Source organism: Oryx dammah, unplaced genomic scaffold, assembly GCF_014754425.2.
Source record: "Oryx dammah isolate SB20612 unplaced genomic scaffold, SCBI_Odam_1.1 HiC_scaffold_8, whole genome shotgun sequence".
In the NCBI taxonomy this organism is placed as follows: domain Eukaryota; kingdom Metazoa; phylum Chordata; class Mammalia; order Artiodactyla; family Bovidae; genus Oryx; species Oryx dammah.
Window position 1 is genome coordinate 40,555,277 of NW_024070192.1, and position 15,784 is coordinate 40,571,060.

At 39.7% G+C, this 15,784-nt stretch overlaps 1 protein-coding gene across 1 annotated transcript in view; it reads right to left on the reverse strand.

The window, feature by feature from the left end:
* Window positions 1-238: 238 nt before the first annotated feature.
* Window positions 239-15,784, reverse strand: part of CPD (carboxypeptidase D) — a 71,263-nt gene continuing 55,717 nt past the window's right edge. The window contains exons 14-21 of the mRNA XM_040243816.1: window positions 13,690-13,825; window positions 12,658-12,789; window positions 9,641-9,736; window positions 9,470-9,534; window positions 8,112-8,243; window positions 6,533-6,718; window positions 5,778-5,877; window positions 239-4,392 (exon numbers count right to left, since the gene is read on the reverse strand). Coding sequence (XP_040099750.1) covers window positions 4,166-4,392; window positions 5,778-5,877; window positions 6,533-6,718; window positions 8,112-8,243; window positions 9,470-9,534; window positions 9,641-9,736; window positions 12,658-12,789; window positions 13,690-13,825 — 1,074 coding nt within the window. The 3' untranslated portion in view covers window positions 239-4,165. The remainder of the gene's footprint in view (window positions 4,393-5,777; window positions 5,878-6,532; window positions 6,719-8,111; window positions 8,244-9,469; window positions 9,535-9,640; window positions 9,737-12,657; window positions 12,790-13,689; window positions 13,826-15,784) is intronic.

Sequence of the window (15,784 nt, forward strand, 5' to 3'; positions counted from 1 at the left end):
CATCAATCTAGCTGACCTGTGGTTATTATGTAATTATTCCAGAAACATAGTTTTATGTTAAGCCAATTCGTGAAGACAGAAACACTCTGCAGCTAACAACCTGTATTCGTTGTCTGGTACTATTTTTCCCCTCGAATAGGTAGAAACACTAAATCCGTAACTTTTGAATTGAGACAATAACCTTTTCTGGTCTACTGCTTTTGAAGAAAGCTTATGAGACAAAACACAAAGAAAGACAGACATCATAAAATAACCTTTATACAGGATTAGTAGATCTGTTTACATATAAAAAACAGAAAGGACCTCATTACAGTTAGATTTCACATAAATTACACAGATTGACTTTTTTAGACTACTATTCAGCTTCATTTAAAGTCCCTTTTAAAAATTTCGTTTTGAAGGCACAGTGCATAATAAACCAAAGACTGAAGCACTTGAGATGAAGGAGTCTTGGGCACCTCATGTAAATAGCTATAGATTGTTCTGGAGCTGGGGAATGTCACTCTGAAAAAGTGGAGAGGTTAAAAGTTGATTTTTAATCTGAGAGTAGAAAAATACCACTATGTCATACCTCCAGAAAATCTGCAGCATGGCCAGCAGAGAATGTAGCTTGTACACGCATGTTATGCCATTTATAAAAGCCAGAGTCATACACATTTATAGAATTTATATCCAACTGCCTCAAAATGGTAGCCTGTTTTCAAATTTCACAACAGATTCTGCCAAATCAAAATCAACTAGGATAATATTCTGAAAGTCAAGTGAAATATTCATGAATTATTGCTAAAAACAGGAGAACTGGGTATTGGGAAATATTTCTTCTTGAACTGGAAATCCAAGTTTACCTGACATTAATCAAGGGCTCTAATCGCACCCCCCTAAATCTGCTTTAATTACAGCAAATCAGAAATCCAAATACTTATCAAAAATTTGCTAGCTAGAAAATCACTGAACATTGACCGTAGCGGAATTTTTGTAGTAACATTAAAGTTGCTACTGTTAAAAATGATTCTGCTCAAGAACCATAACGTAGGGCACTATGATGGCATTTGCAGCCAAGAAGCTTTTAATACAGCAAGGACAAAACCTGGCACAAGTGCATTTCTGACCACAGGAAAATAAAATGATTTACTGCTGAGAATAAATGGAAATAGAAGAACAGGTCACTGTTATACTGAGTAACCTGGTGTTAGCTCAGAAACACAATAAGCGCAGTCATCAGCACTACCTTTTATTTATTTGCCAACTCATAGTTAGTTTTACGTGCAATACTCATTAATTCAGCAAACCTCATTCAGGTGAAAGTTACCAAAGGTTAACCAGTCAATCACACTGGGCCAAATATACATTCTGTTTCCTTTCTGGAGGATGACAAAGTCCCAAAGCACATTCCCTCCAAAGAGAACTGTAAGCATTCCTCAACTGGATAGGGTCCCAACCACTACTCAAATGTTCAGCAAAATACATCAAAACCAAAGGGCCTTTCCTTCTGAAATTAACTTGAGTTCTTCTTATTGAACTGTATAATCAGTACAAGTGCATTTACACAGGCAGACACTTTGAACATGACCTACTCAATCACTTTGCTTTTATTAAGGAGTTGCGAGGGAAGAAGGCTTACACACTGATCACCAGGACAAAAAATAAAAAAACGCCTTGTGAGTAAAAAAAAGGCACAACTCAGGTTTTGGGCAAATTTCTTAATACTGTGATACTTACTTGCCTCCATGACTCCAGGGAAATGGAAAGTCTCTACGAGAAATACTGAAGAAATGCATTCCCCATGCCGTATGGCTTCAATGCCTTAAGCAGTTAATGTGGTCTAATATTACATTAGATCCACAAATAAAAGACCAAGCAGGGCAGAGGACACAGTCTTAGTAGTCATGATCCTGTACATTCATGTTAACAGGTAACACAGGCTGAGAAGGCCTTGTTTTCCAGAGCAATGCATCATTTAGAAATTCATCAGAGGTTCAAGATTTATAGCAGAATTTGGCTTTCCTTTCAGGAAACATTATTAAAAGAACTATTTATACGTTCATCTCTAAAAATATTTTACACATGCTGCAAAGGCATGGACTCCAGTCACTGTGATGTACAGTGAAAGATCTGTTTCATTCAAGAGAGAACTGAATTTAAAAGGCATCCTCTAGTGAAGACCAATGTTAATAAAGTTGAAGGGTGTCTCATCAACTTTGTTTCACTTCTACCTGCAGTCGTCCCAAGTGGAGCCAGCCACTCTACAGGCCCTTTGTGGGTTTTCTGACTTTGCACTCTTAAAAATAAAGCTGAAAAGAGCAATGCCACCACATCAGCCCCTTAAGGAAAATGTAAAGTATTATCAGAAGAAACTAAATCATGTATATTTCATTAAGCTCCAGAACCTCATGACTTCTGTTCTGTGCATGTGGTGAACTGAGAACAGGGTGGCCAAGGGCTCAAAACCGAGAGTTGTGTTGATAACAGAGTTAATACCGGAAGGGCTTAACCCTGAACCACCCAAATTAGACTACAGATACTCAGTAATAAATGTCATGACCATTATTCCTGCTAAACCAGATCTCTCTGCGTAAAGCTACTTTGGGTACATTTCTCAGGAAACTGGGTTGAATGACCTAGGTGGGTGGTGAACCACTCCATGTGAAAGCTTTGGGATGACTGATACATGAATGGATATAGAATTCAACTTGAAAAGATGAGAGCAAGTTTTTTGATCCCCTGATTTAGTACAAGTTCAGCAGCAACTTGGCCGTTAAAACATTCCAAGGTATTAAAGCGTTAGATCATTGGTAAGACTCATACTCACAAAAAAGCATCGTTTCCATTGAATAGCATAATATCACAGACACAGTAAAATGCAAATCTTTTAGGTGTTTGCAATAACTTCAGTGGCACTGAAGATGATACTTTCTCACTATGGTGTTTATGTTTGTTTGTTTTTTAATAGAGGGAGCCATATTTAAGTGCTTTCAACTGAACTTTCAACAAAATTGGTTGATCAAGAAGAGACTGCCAAATGAAACATTAGGACAAAGAACCCAATCACTTGCAGAGGCCTTTATGAATAAGGCTGGCCAAGCTATTTCAGTAACAGGATGCTATGAGAGGGTGCCGGCCTGGGCTGCACATGAAGTGTAGATATTTTGTGTTCAAATGTAGGTTAAGAGTGTGCAAGGAGGTTTCTTCCATACTTCCAGGTATTTTCAGTAGAATTCAGATCTTGTCGATTGCCAGGTCATCTGAAAACCCTAAGTGTACAACATAGAAAAAAGGTTCGAATTTAGGAAGTATTAGAGAATTAGGCATTCCTAGAATAAACTAGTGCTTCACAGATAAAAGCAACAGCACCTGTGGGTTTTTACCTTGTTAAAAGATAGGCAACATGAGTTTTAGCTTTTGCTAGATCTCCTTCTTGGCTCTACTCAAGTGGACATTGAGATCTTTTTACAACAGAGTCAATGAGTTATCCCTTAAAATGGGGATGTTTAGAACTTTGCTAAACCTTAAAGAGAGGTAGAGAAATCCTCTGTGCTTAAGAGCACAGCCCACCAGTTCTGATCTAGCCTTGGAACAGGTAGAAAGCCCAATACAGAAGCCCATTTATTCATTTCCTAATGCTCTATATAAGTTTCAAAATCAATTCAGCCTCCATTAAACCTGAATAATAAGAGAAACTCCAGCTATTCAATAACTAGAGAGAAGTACTCCTCAATAGGTTAAAAAAAAAAAGTGAGTTTTTAAAGCTTTATGTCAGATTCTGACTGCTGTCCCTGCCTTAATGTTTCTGGATTCTTTTGGCCATTTAAAATAAAGAGAAAAAGCTAAAGTCACTAGTAAACCACCTGATGTGCAAAAGACAACATCCACTAGTTGGCTTTGTGCAGTTGCAACATAAGCTCCAAACAGCTCATCTTAAATTATAAAAGAAAAACGAAGTGGCTGTCCCATCTCTGCTGCATAAATAGAAAGCAGATTTTTTTTTTTAAGGTAAGAGTACTTTAAGGAGGGGAAGTTCAAAACTGCAGCCAAATTCACAGAGAATACAAATTTAGCAAGTTAACTTCCCAAAGCTCTTTGAAGAAACAAGACAGTCTCTCTCCTTGATGCAGTGTCTCCCCAAAAGAACTGTAACTTATGCTGGGAGAGATGCAAGGCATGTGTTTCAATGTTTGCTGGAATATAACGTTTCCTCCTCAGTGTCTGTTTCGTCCTGGAACTCATGGCTTAAGAGAGACTTCTTGGAGCCAGTTGACATCATGCGAATTTCATCTTCATATTCATCGTGATGCTGCCTGAGCCGATGAAAGCCATCCTTGTGTCTGTTAGACTTGATTGAGCAGATGCACCAGATAATGCAAGCTGTTAGGATCAATGCCGACATGGTGGCACCTGTCAAACAGAACCATCACGTGAGTGGAGCTCCCGCTGAAGGATGCAAATAAGCAGCTGCTTACAATGGCACTTTTTAGCATAGTCCCTTCGTTTATTTATTTCATGCACTTAAAAACAACCTTTAATTATTAGAGAAGTAGTAACGTGTATTATGCACAAAATTAGAAAACTACAGATAAGCAAAATACTAAAAACCCAAACCCCAAACTCGACTTCCTCACACTTCCATTATCCTGAGATCATTTTTAACAAGCCTCGTGCATACTTTTTCTGGATTTCCCTTCATGCATGTGTATATGTATACAAGTATATTGTTTCCTTTCACCACAATGCAGACTACGGCTAATGCCGTGTAACTGGCTTTTTAAAATCAATCGATGACTTCTACTTTTTCTTCCCAGTAAATTTTCATCAGAATAAGAGTCTAAGAACCATAAAATACAACTAATAAAATCCTATTAGAAATTAAGGGCACAATAGCAGATAGGTGGCAGAGTCAGATTTAAACTGGATCCCAGCTTCTGTCTTTCTAAGCACTTAGTGATTCATGCTTTATCTCGTTCAAGTCAAGAACCAGTCTACTGTAAACACCACACAAAAGGCCCCATGATTTGCCCCTGTTTCCAAAATATGACTCTCTCTCAACCAAGGATCTCTCCCCAACACACCCTATAATAAAACTTGGTTATTTTCTAACAGGTTCAAGCTCTCCTTAGAAATAAACCAAGGTTCTTTGTGTCCAAAGATACAATATAGCATAGTATTTATTGTTTTACCACATTTTTTCCTTCTTATACTTTCAGTAATTCAAGCAATGGCACATTAATCCCGGAGGAAACAAATATTCCCTCCTTCCAGGATCATGGGAAAAACAGAACTAATATAAGTCAAAGTCCAAAGGACTTATGATCTTTGCAAGTCATTCATTCAACCAACAGTGAAGTGGCTCTTCCTTAAGACCCACTACATGCCACCCATGGTTCTAGGCACTGGGGAGGCAGATAAAAGCCCTTTCTTGTCAGAGCTCATGTTTTAGCGGGGGAGATCAAATACAGACAAATAAATGACTAAACATATAATGTAATGGCAGCTAGTGAGAAGTATTTTAACCCAAACATGTGAGGTAGAGACAGTGATAGGGGTATTATTTTAGCTAGGGTCGTCAGGGAGGAAGGCCTCTCTGTGGAGAGGACATTTGAGTATAGACCAGAAAATGGGGAAGGGGCAAGCTGTGCGAACATCTGGGAAAATATTCCAGGAAAGTATTCTAGGAAAATCATGTTCAGGTAGGAGACAGCAGAGAAGAAGGTTCAAATGATTGTGGAGCTGATCCACTCTCAACCTGAAATGTCAGGATGAGTTTTTGACTTCCGAAAATTTACCTGATACGGTTACCACAAGCTCCCTTGGCAAACCAAAGATCCGGTTGTCTGTGTCAAAGACTATTACCACAGAACTTGCAGCATCATGGCGCACAAAGACCTAGGAAGATAAAGTGCAAGAATGAGGAAAAAGTTTACTTACGGTATATTATATCCACTCTATGTTCCTAGGGCCTTTACAGCAAACCAAGGAGATGGTTGGTTGTCATCTAAAGTATACAAAATGCTACAAAAATTTCCTTTTGTCGCTAAAGGATAGAAAGATAACTATCACAATCAGGAGATGGTCCCTTTTTCTTTGTTGCCTACAAGCTCCCTAACAAGAGTTTAATGTTAAACAGAAGTTTAATCCCTGGTAGCTCAGCTGGTAAAGAATCTGCCTGCAATGCAGAAGACCCGGTTCGACTTCTGGGTTGGAAAGATCCCTTGGAGAAGGGGATAGGCTGCCCATTCCAGTATTCTTAGTCTTCCCTGGTGGCTCAGCCAGTAAAGAATCCGCCTGCAGTGTGGGAGACCCGGGTTTGATCCCTGGGTTGGGAAGGTCCCCTGGAGAAGGAAATGGCAACCCACTTCAGTATTTCTGCCTGGAGAATTCCATGCACAGAGGAGCCTGGTGGGCTACAGTCCACAGGGTCTCAGAGAGTTGGACACGACTAGGCAACTAACATGTATATCTAACATATATATATTCCTGTTTCTAGGAGTATTATGAATAACAAGAATTTACGGTATACCACTCAAGTTGAGTTTCTTACCTGTGAATGTTGTTGCTGATACCCATCAGCAATGGCATTGATGTTATGGACACCTGGGGCCAACAGTACATGGAAATAACCTCCGTCTTTTGTGTGCACCTTTATTCCTTCATTGAGCACAATGACTGCTTTAGAGATTGGTTTTCCAGTCTTATCTTTAACAAATCCATGAACTCCCTTATGAACCTGAAAAAAAATGTTTAAAGTATAAATTTGTGTTGATAAATGGAAATATTGCCTGCCATATCAGCAAACAGAGAATGTCACAGTCACCGGCGATTGTAGCCACAGCAGATGGTGAGCTGCTAAGCCCTGAGGGAACTTAGGAAGCAGAAGAACACTTGCCTTCTAGCAGCCATCAGACTGCAGCCACTCCTCATGGTGAGCCCTGAGAAAACTCAGAATGTGAAAACAGAGTATACTGGCCCCAGATAGCTGAGGTGCATATCAAAGGAATGATCTCAGTGGGCTCACACTCTTGCATCTTCCCATGTATAGAAAATGGCTAACTTCCTTAACTTGAGATACCTGGTTTTCTTTAATTAACAACAATCTTTTGATGTTAAGACTACCTGCCCTTTGTTGCAAAAGTCCTACATATTCTGGCTGCTCCCCAACTTCCTTGGAGCAGTTCTTTCAGGGTTACTGGAGATACTGCCTCCTGGGCTTTAAGTCCTAAAAGCTCTCACCAAATAAAACATAACTTGCAACTTTTAGGCTGTGAATAATTTTTTAGTTGACATTTTCATGATGCTAGATATCTGAGGAGCAATAGCTTGAGACATGACATAAACCCCCCAAAAACCCTCCAGAAGGCTGGCATATTCCTTTCTCCCCACTGACTCTGACCTTGTTTGCTTCTCATTCACTGCTGCAGAGGCACAGAGATGGAAATGAGTGAAAAGAGGACTCTGATATAGTCAAGCCTAAAATGTTAGAACCCAAATCTCCTATGCCTTGAATGCTTTACTTCCCACCTCAGGAGTCACACTGTGTGATATTCCAATGGAAGAACCTGTGGCATCTCACAGGGTTAAATTACCTCATCATACAGCAGATATATGAACTCATGGCACCTATTTAGGCAATATAAAAGGAATAAAACTCTCCTTTCTACGTCATTTAAAATAAATAATATTGAGGCTTCCCTGGTGGCTCAGTGGTAAAGAATCCACCTGTCAATGTCAGAGACATGGGTTTGATCCCTGATCTGGGAAGATCCCACACGCTGCAGAGCAACTATGCCCCCATGCCACACTACTGAGAACCTGTGCTCTAGAGCCTGGGAGCCGCAACTCCTGAGCCCACACGCCCTAGAGCCCTGCTCCACAGCCAAGAGAAGCCACCGCAGAGAGAAGCCCGAGCGCTGCAGTGAAAAGGAGTCCCTTGCCCCAACTAGAGAAAAGCCAGCACATCAATGAAGACCCAGCACAGCCAGAAATAAATAAAAATAAATAAAATTATTAAAAAAATAAAATAAATAACACAAAGATTTTGGTAAGAGATGAAGAAAATGTTTTGATAAAAGCTTCCATTGAACATACTCCTGGCAGTTTGCTTCTAAAAGAGGATTACTCACCTCCACCAACATGCTGAGAAGAGATTTCTTGTTTTCTGCCCACAACGAAGGGAGTTGTGCTGCACTAGGAAAGTAGCAGCAACTTGTATACACTGTGATCTCCGGACAGTGGCCATAGGTGACACTATAATCCTGGAATATAAAATTCACAAACAAATGTAGGAAGATGAGTAAGCACAAGTAAGAATGGGGCTTTGTAATGCTCAAACGGGATGAATGGAATAAAAAGACAACTTGGCTAATGTAAACAAAGAACCTGTAAAGCATTTCACAACAAATATAAATAAACCCCTTGGTATTATAATCAGTCACAAACGTGTCTACTCCTAAGAGAATTCTTAAGACCGGGGTTATGTCTAATTCATTTTTACATCTCCAGTGCTTCCTACAGTGTCTGGTTAGTAGACGGGTTGTTTTTATGGTTTGTTGAATAAATGAAAAGTACATGCAGAGTGTCAGCTTCCCTTTAAATCCTGGAACTTCCTTGCTGTTACTGCTGTTTTCGAAGTTCTTAGAGGCAGGAGCATAAGTACTTGCTCTCTGATACCTGCAACCTGGAGGCTCAAGCCTACCATACCGCAATATAGCCAATATTTAGGTAGGAAATACTTGTGTGGACAAGTTACAAAACCTAACTTCCCACCTTCCCCCGACTACCAAAATTCTTCTTCCTGATTCAATTCAGTTAATAACTCATTTTATCACACGGCTATGGAATCTTTTGTCTTTGATTTCTTGCTATCACCTAGAATTTGCCAACTCTGGTGAACTCCACCTCTACAGTATCTCTGAAACGTCATCCCTTGATCCCACTCCCATTGCCACTTTTCTAATCTCGGCCTTCATTGTTCTTGTCTAGGCTATTCTAAACCAGTCTCCCTGCACCACAGTCTCTCCTTCCTCCAGACCATCTTAACCCACTGTTAAGAGATTGATTTTTCCATAGCACAGCTCAGATCACGTCACCATATCCCTGTTCAAAAGCTCAATGGCTTCCCATTCCTTACTAAAACAAAGCAATCAAAGCCTCAAACTCTCTTTCCATTCTTATCCTCTGTTGCTCTCCATTATGCCTCATATTCTAACTAACTTAGGCTGCTTCTCTTTAAAAAAATCTTTATTTTATATTGGAGTATAGCTGATTAACAATGTTGTGTTAATTTCATGTATACAGCAGAGTGATTCAGTTCTACATATACATGTATCTTTTCTTTCACAAATTCTTTTCCCATTTAGGTTATTAGAGAGTATTGAGCAGAGTTCATTCACTTCACTGTATCAGAAAAGCCAGCTATTCTTTCATTCCATGTCCAGTACGTATTTACAATCCCATTCTCACTGTATTCTATAAAACATACCTTCATGCTGCCCAGGTGACTGTGCCATTCTGCTCCACGCATTACTCCTCCTGGAATATTCTCATCTATAAAAGCATTGAGAAATGTAGTGTCAATAAGATCAGATAAGGCAAGTCCTCGTCCTCTCTCCAAACAGCAACAACAATAACAAAGGGTAGGGTAAATACCTACCTGATTTATTGGGGCAACTGGGCTGACCCATATGCATCGATGGATGGTTATTTGCATAAAGAGATGCCAGATGCTTTAGAGTCTCTTTGTTTTCCACTGCAAAAAGAAAAATTCAGAAGTTAGCAGAGAAATCGAAAGGATTTTTCTCCAAGTTCAACTTCATGGACACAGAAATCACATTCCTTTCCTTTGAGTAAATCTTGTGCCTCGAGGAAGTTGATTAAGGAGTTGTTATAATTAAGTACATGGTTCTGTTCACCCCAAACAGGGAAAGGAGTACATCAAGGCTATATATTGCCACCCTGCTTATTTAACTTATATGAGACATGCTGGGCTGGATGAAGCACAAGCTGGAATCAAGATTGCCGGGAGAAATATCAATAACCTCAGATACGCAGATGACACCACCATTATGGCAGAAAGTGAAGAGGAGCTGAAGAGCCTCTTGATGAAAGTATAAGAGGAGAGTGAAAAAGCTGGCCTGAAATTCAACATTCAAAAAACTAAGATCATGTCATCTGGTCCCATCAGTTCATGGCAAATAGCTAGGGAAACAATGGAAACAGTGACAGGATTTATTTTCTTGGGCTCCAAAATCACTGCAGATGGCTACTGCAGCCATGAAATTAAAAGGTGCTTGCTCCTTGGAAGAAAAGTTATGACCAAGCTAGACAGCATATTAAAAAGCAGAGACATTACTTTGCCAACAAAGATACATCTAGTCAAAGATATGATTTTTCCAGTAGTCATGTATGGATGTGAGAGTTGGACTATAAAGAAAGTTGGGCGCTGAAGAATTGATGCTTTTGCACTGTGGTGTTGAAGAAGACTCTTGAGAGTCCCTTAGACTGCAAGGAGATCAAACCAGTCAATCCTAAAGGAAATCAGTCCTGAATATTCATTGGAAGAACTGATGTTGAAGATGAAAATCCAATTCTTTGGCTACCTGATGTGAAGAACTGACTCACTGGAAAAGACCCTGATGCTGGGAAAGATTGAAGGTGGGAGGAGAAGGGGATGACAGAGGATGAGATGGTTAGATGGCATCACTGACTCAATGGTCATGAGTTTGAGCAAAATCTGGGAGTCTGTGACGGACAGGGAAGCTTGGTGTGCTGCAGTCCATGGGGTTGCAAAAAGTTGGACACAATTGAGCAACTGAGCTACTCTAGTCTGTTCACCCCAGGATATTCTGACCAAGAAGAGAAGCAACTTTCTTATATTAAAAGGCACTGTGAGTTTAACAAGTCACTGCAGAAAAATACAAACCTAGTTTGGTATGTTTTACTACATTTGCAGGCAACTGTGGCCTAATTACAACATTCCTTGTAAGCCTGAAAATGTATTGAAAACGACACAAATTATCTCCACATACAATGGCCTCAGGTAGATTCAACAGGCAACTGTTTAACTCCCCACAAGGTGCAATCAGTCAGGCACAGTTTAAAGCAGGAGAGGGGAATTCAGTACCATTGCTTCCCTGATAGCTCAGTTAATAAAGAATCCGCTTGCAATGCAGGAGGACACTGGTTCGATTCCTGGGTCAGGAAGATCCGCTAGATAAGGGAAAGACTACCCACTCCAGTATTCATGGGTTTCCCTTGTGGCTCTGCTGGTAAAGAATCTGTCTGTGTTGCAGGACAACAGCTCCAGTATTCTTGCCTGGAGAATTCCATGGACTATATATAGTCCATGGGCTTGCAAAGAGTCGGACACAACTGAGCAACTTTCACTTTCACTTTCCATGTTTGGTTCAGTTCTGTTCAGTTCAGTCGCTCAGTCGTGTCCAACTCTTTGTGACCCAATGAATTGCAGCACGCCAGGCCTCCCAGTCCAACCAGCTCCCAGAGTTCACTCAAACTCACATCCATCGAGTCAGTGATGCCATCCAGCCATCTCATCCTCTGTCGTCCCCTTCTCCTCCTGCCCGCAATCCCTCCCAGCATCAGAGTCTTTTCCAATGAGTCAACTCTTCACATGAGGTGGCCAAAGTATTGGAGTTTCAGCTTTAGCATCATTCCCTCCAAAGAACACCCAGGATTGATCTCCTTTAGAATGAACTGGTTGGATCTCCTTGCAGTCCAAGGGACTCTCAAGAGTCTTCTCCAACACCACAGTTCAAAAGCATCAATTCTTTGGTGCTCAGCTTTCTTCACAGTCCAACTCTCACATCCATACATGACCACTGGAAAAACCAGAGCCTTGACTAGACAGACCTTTGTTGACAAAGTAATGTCTCTGCTTTTTAATATGCTATCTAGGTTGGTCATAACTTTCCTTCCGAGCAATAAGCGTCTTTTAATTTCATGGCTGCAGTCACCATCTGCAGTGATTTTGGAGCCCCCCAAAATAAAGTCTGACACTGTTTCCACTATCTCCCCATACATTTCCCATGAAGTGATGGGACCAGATGCCATGATCTTCGTTTTCTGAATGTTAAGCTTTAAGCCAACTTTTTCACTCTCCTCTTTCACTTTCATCAAGAGGCTTTTTAGTTCCTCTTCACTTTCTGCCATAAGGGTGGTGTCATCTGCATATCTGAGGTGATTGATATTTCTCCTGGCAATCTTGATTCCAGCTTGTGCTTCTTCCAGTCCAGCATTTCTCATGATGTACTCTGCATAGAAGTTAAATAAGCAGGGTGACAATATTCAGCCTTGACATACACATTTCCTATTTGGAACCAGTCACATGATATGAATTTCTTGGGGTGAGCACTATGTCTTATTCATTTTTGTATTTCCAACATCTACAGATATAAGAACTGCTCCATAAATGCTTATGGAGTGAACTGAACAGGTGTGACAAGACGGCTACACTAAGTAAAGCTAGGCCCCCTCCTGCAAGGAACTGTTTGAACTGTTGACGGGTACACAGTCTTCTTAGGCTGGTTATTCACGCAGTGTGCTCAAAGGCTCACCATTTTTAAAAGTTTCAGAAGGGACATTACCTAATTGAAATTTTAAATTTCCCATCTAAGCTTAAATGCTATATATGTAAAGTAACATTCTACATACCTGTTTGCACTGGCTTGTCATATGGGTATGTGACCAGCACCGAACCACCATCTAGAGCAACAGAAAGACTGAAGTCCTGTTTCTGAATCAAGTTTTCAATGATGGCTTTAGTCTCAGGTTGGGAGGCATTACCTAAAAAATAGAAATGTCAAACATAAAATCCCGAGTTTTAAAATTTTAGTATGAACAGCTAAGAAAATATTCCCTACTTGAATATAGTCAAAAGGTTAACTTACAAAATCTGTAAATACTTTATTAGACCATAAGCCACTATCTCAAGAAAGAAAGATATATCCTAGGAGGCAGGTTATGTTGAGTTTTACATATTTTAGATAATGTTGAAAGGTCAATGACTCTCAGCAAGTTTAAGAAAATTCTTACTGGAAACAAAAAGAGATAGATATATCCTCTCTTAGAAAATGATAACATGTTATTGAAAGAAAATAAGATTTCAGAAATTTTCTGCAGCATTGTTTGCAAGAACAAAAAATTAGAATGAAATTAAATGTCCATCAGCAGGGAAATTATTGAATAAATTAGAGTACTACCATACATTAATAGCATACTAAAATGCCATTAATAAGAATGTTAGAGATTTGTAAGTATTAAAATAGACAGATATCAATGATGTATCCAGTAGAAAAAGTTGCAGAATATCTATAGCTGATGATCCTTATATTTAAGTAAATAAGAAACAGGCCCCTTCAAATCAACATACACATACATTGTGTGTGTGTGTGTGTGTGTACACACATATATGAGAGAGTAGAGAGACAGAATATCCATCTCTGTATGACTAGTGATGGAAACTGCTCCCCAATATTGGATTTCGAAGAAAAAACTTGAATTACCTTTGCAAATGAAAAACAAGGAAATCTGCAAAGTTTTCAAGATGTCTCTATTCATTTATACTGTACATCCTAGACAAAAAAGCACCCCTTACTCATTTAAGTAACAGGATCAACCAATCTCCTAGCACAAAGAAATAAAATTATCTGCAAAGTACTTTAATGGCCTAAAAATAAGTCTTACTTGTGAAGTCTGTATCCAGGTCTTTGCCATGAGCATTTGTCTGTCCTGTCTTGGAAGTACAGTCTTTCTCTTGTGCTTTCTCTCGCCCATCTGGATTTAGAGAAGGGACAATCACAATTCTAGTCCTGTCAACCAACTAAAACAGAAACAGAAATAAACGGGTATATTAGCTCTATATGAATCAAAAGATACCTTGCCATGCCTCAAACAGAAAGTCTTCATTATTTGTTTTAAACACAGATTTAAAAGGCAGAATTGAAAAATAAATAAAATTCTTTCTTGCTCCAAATAAATTTAAAAAGAATCAAAAACTGTACAACTACTGTTCCTAGAGACCTCCCGATAACTTACATCAAGGGTTAAAAACCACTGCCTATAGACTAAAATCCCCTGGAGGAGGAAATGGCAACCCACTCCAGTATTCTTGCCTGGAAAAATCCATGGATAGAGAGGCCTGGCAGTCTACAGTCCATAAGGTTGCAAAAGAGTCAGACATGACTGAGCACACACACACACAGGCTAAACCCAGCCTGATGCTGGTTATTGTAAATAAAGTTTTACTGGCACACAGTCTTGCCCATTCATATGACTGCTTTTGTTCTGCAAGGGCAGAGTTGAGTAGCTCCAACACAGAACATCTGACCCACAGAGCCCCAAAAGTATATTATATGACCCTTTATAGAAAAGGTTTGTTGACCACTGGCTGGCTTAGGTCAATAATAATGGCGATATGGTATTTCCAGATTAAAAACTAGAAGATATAATGTTCTAGTTGACAAATATGAATGTACATCTGGAAACAATGAGACAGAAGAGTTGAAATCAGCATATCAAAGAAATATGGGGTAGGATATTTGTCTTATCCAAATAATTTCTCCTTCAGATGAACCATATCCATAGTGTTAATGCCTATATTTATGGCATGAACTTCTCATTTAATTTATCCTAAATATTTCTAATAGTGAATCAGAATAAGTGATCCCTGGTTTATTTGTTCTGGTAAAATAGTCAATAGCTTGAAATATATTTGCAATCCTTTAATTAATTTATTCTAGAATCTTTCCCCTGATGGAGATTTTCTTCCCAAAGTATATATGTTTGGGCTTAACCACAGGTCTCTGGTTATGTATATGTTTCTTTGACGTCTCCAGACAATTCTGACACTTAGCTCAAAACAGATGGCAATCTAAAGCATTGTTGTTGTTTAGTTGCTTAGTTGTGTCCGACTCTTCTGCGACCTCATGCACTGTAGCCCACGAGGCTCCTCTGTCCGTGGGATTCTCCAGGCAAGAATACTGGAGTGGGGTGCCATTTCCTTCTCCAGGGGATCACCCCACCCTGAGATCAAACCTGTCTCTTGCACTGCAGGTGTCTTATTTACCAATGAGCTACCTGGGAAACACAATCTAAAGCCTAATTAGACCAGTGAGGCAAAATCTTATAAACTAGGAGTTTTGAAATCCATGGTAGACGTTGTACCTTTTATAACCATGAGATCAGTAGGTAGCAACTGTGGCCAAATAATAGGCTCAGTCGTGCCCGACTCTCTGCGACCCCATGGACTGTAGTCTACCGGCTCCTCCGTCCATGGGATTTTCCGGGCAAAGGTGCTGGAGTGGGTTGCCATTTCCTTCTCCAAATAGAATAATCTGAGGAGCTTTTAAAGGAATATTGATGCTTCTGGGGATGGAGCCCAGCCACTGAGATTTTTAAAAACTTCCCAGATTTTTCAATGTGTAGCCAGGGTTAAGAACCACTCTCCTAGGTAATCTCCTATTTTGAAACATCATCATCAACAAAATCTCTGAAAACAGGAAGAAGGCAATGGGATCTCCCTTTTTGAAAGTTTTTTGATCAAGTCTGATTTACGTTCACTTCACCTAATCCCACATCATGGGATCCTAATCGTGACATCAATTCTTTCCAAATTTCTCTCAGTGGAGGCAGTAGAGTAAAACAGAATAGCATAGGCTTTACAGTGACACACACCTGGGCTTAAATCCCCGTTTTACCACTTAGCAGCTGTGTGACCTCTGGTAAGTTATCTAATATCTCTGCCTCGGTTTTCACATCTATTAAATGGAGATAACATAAT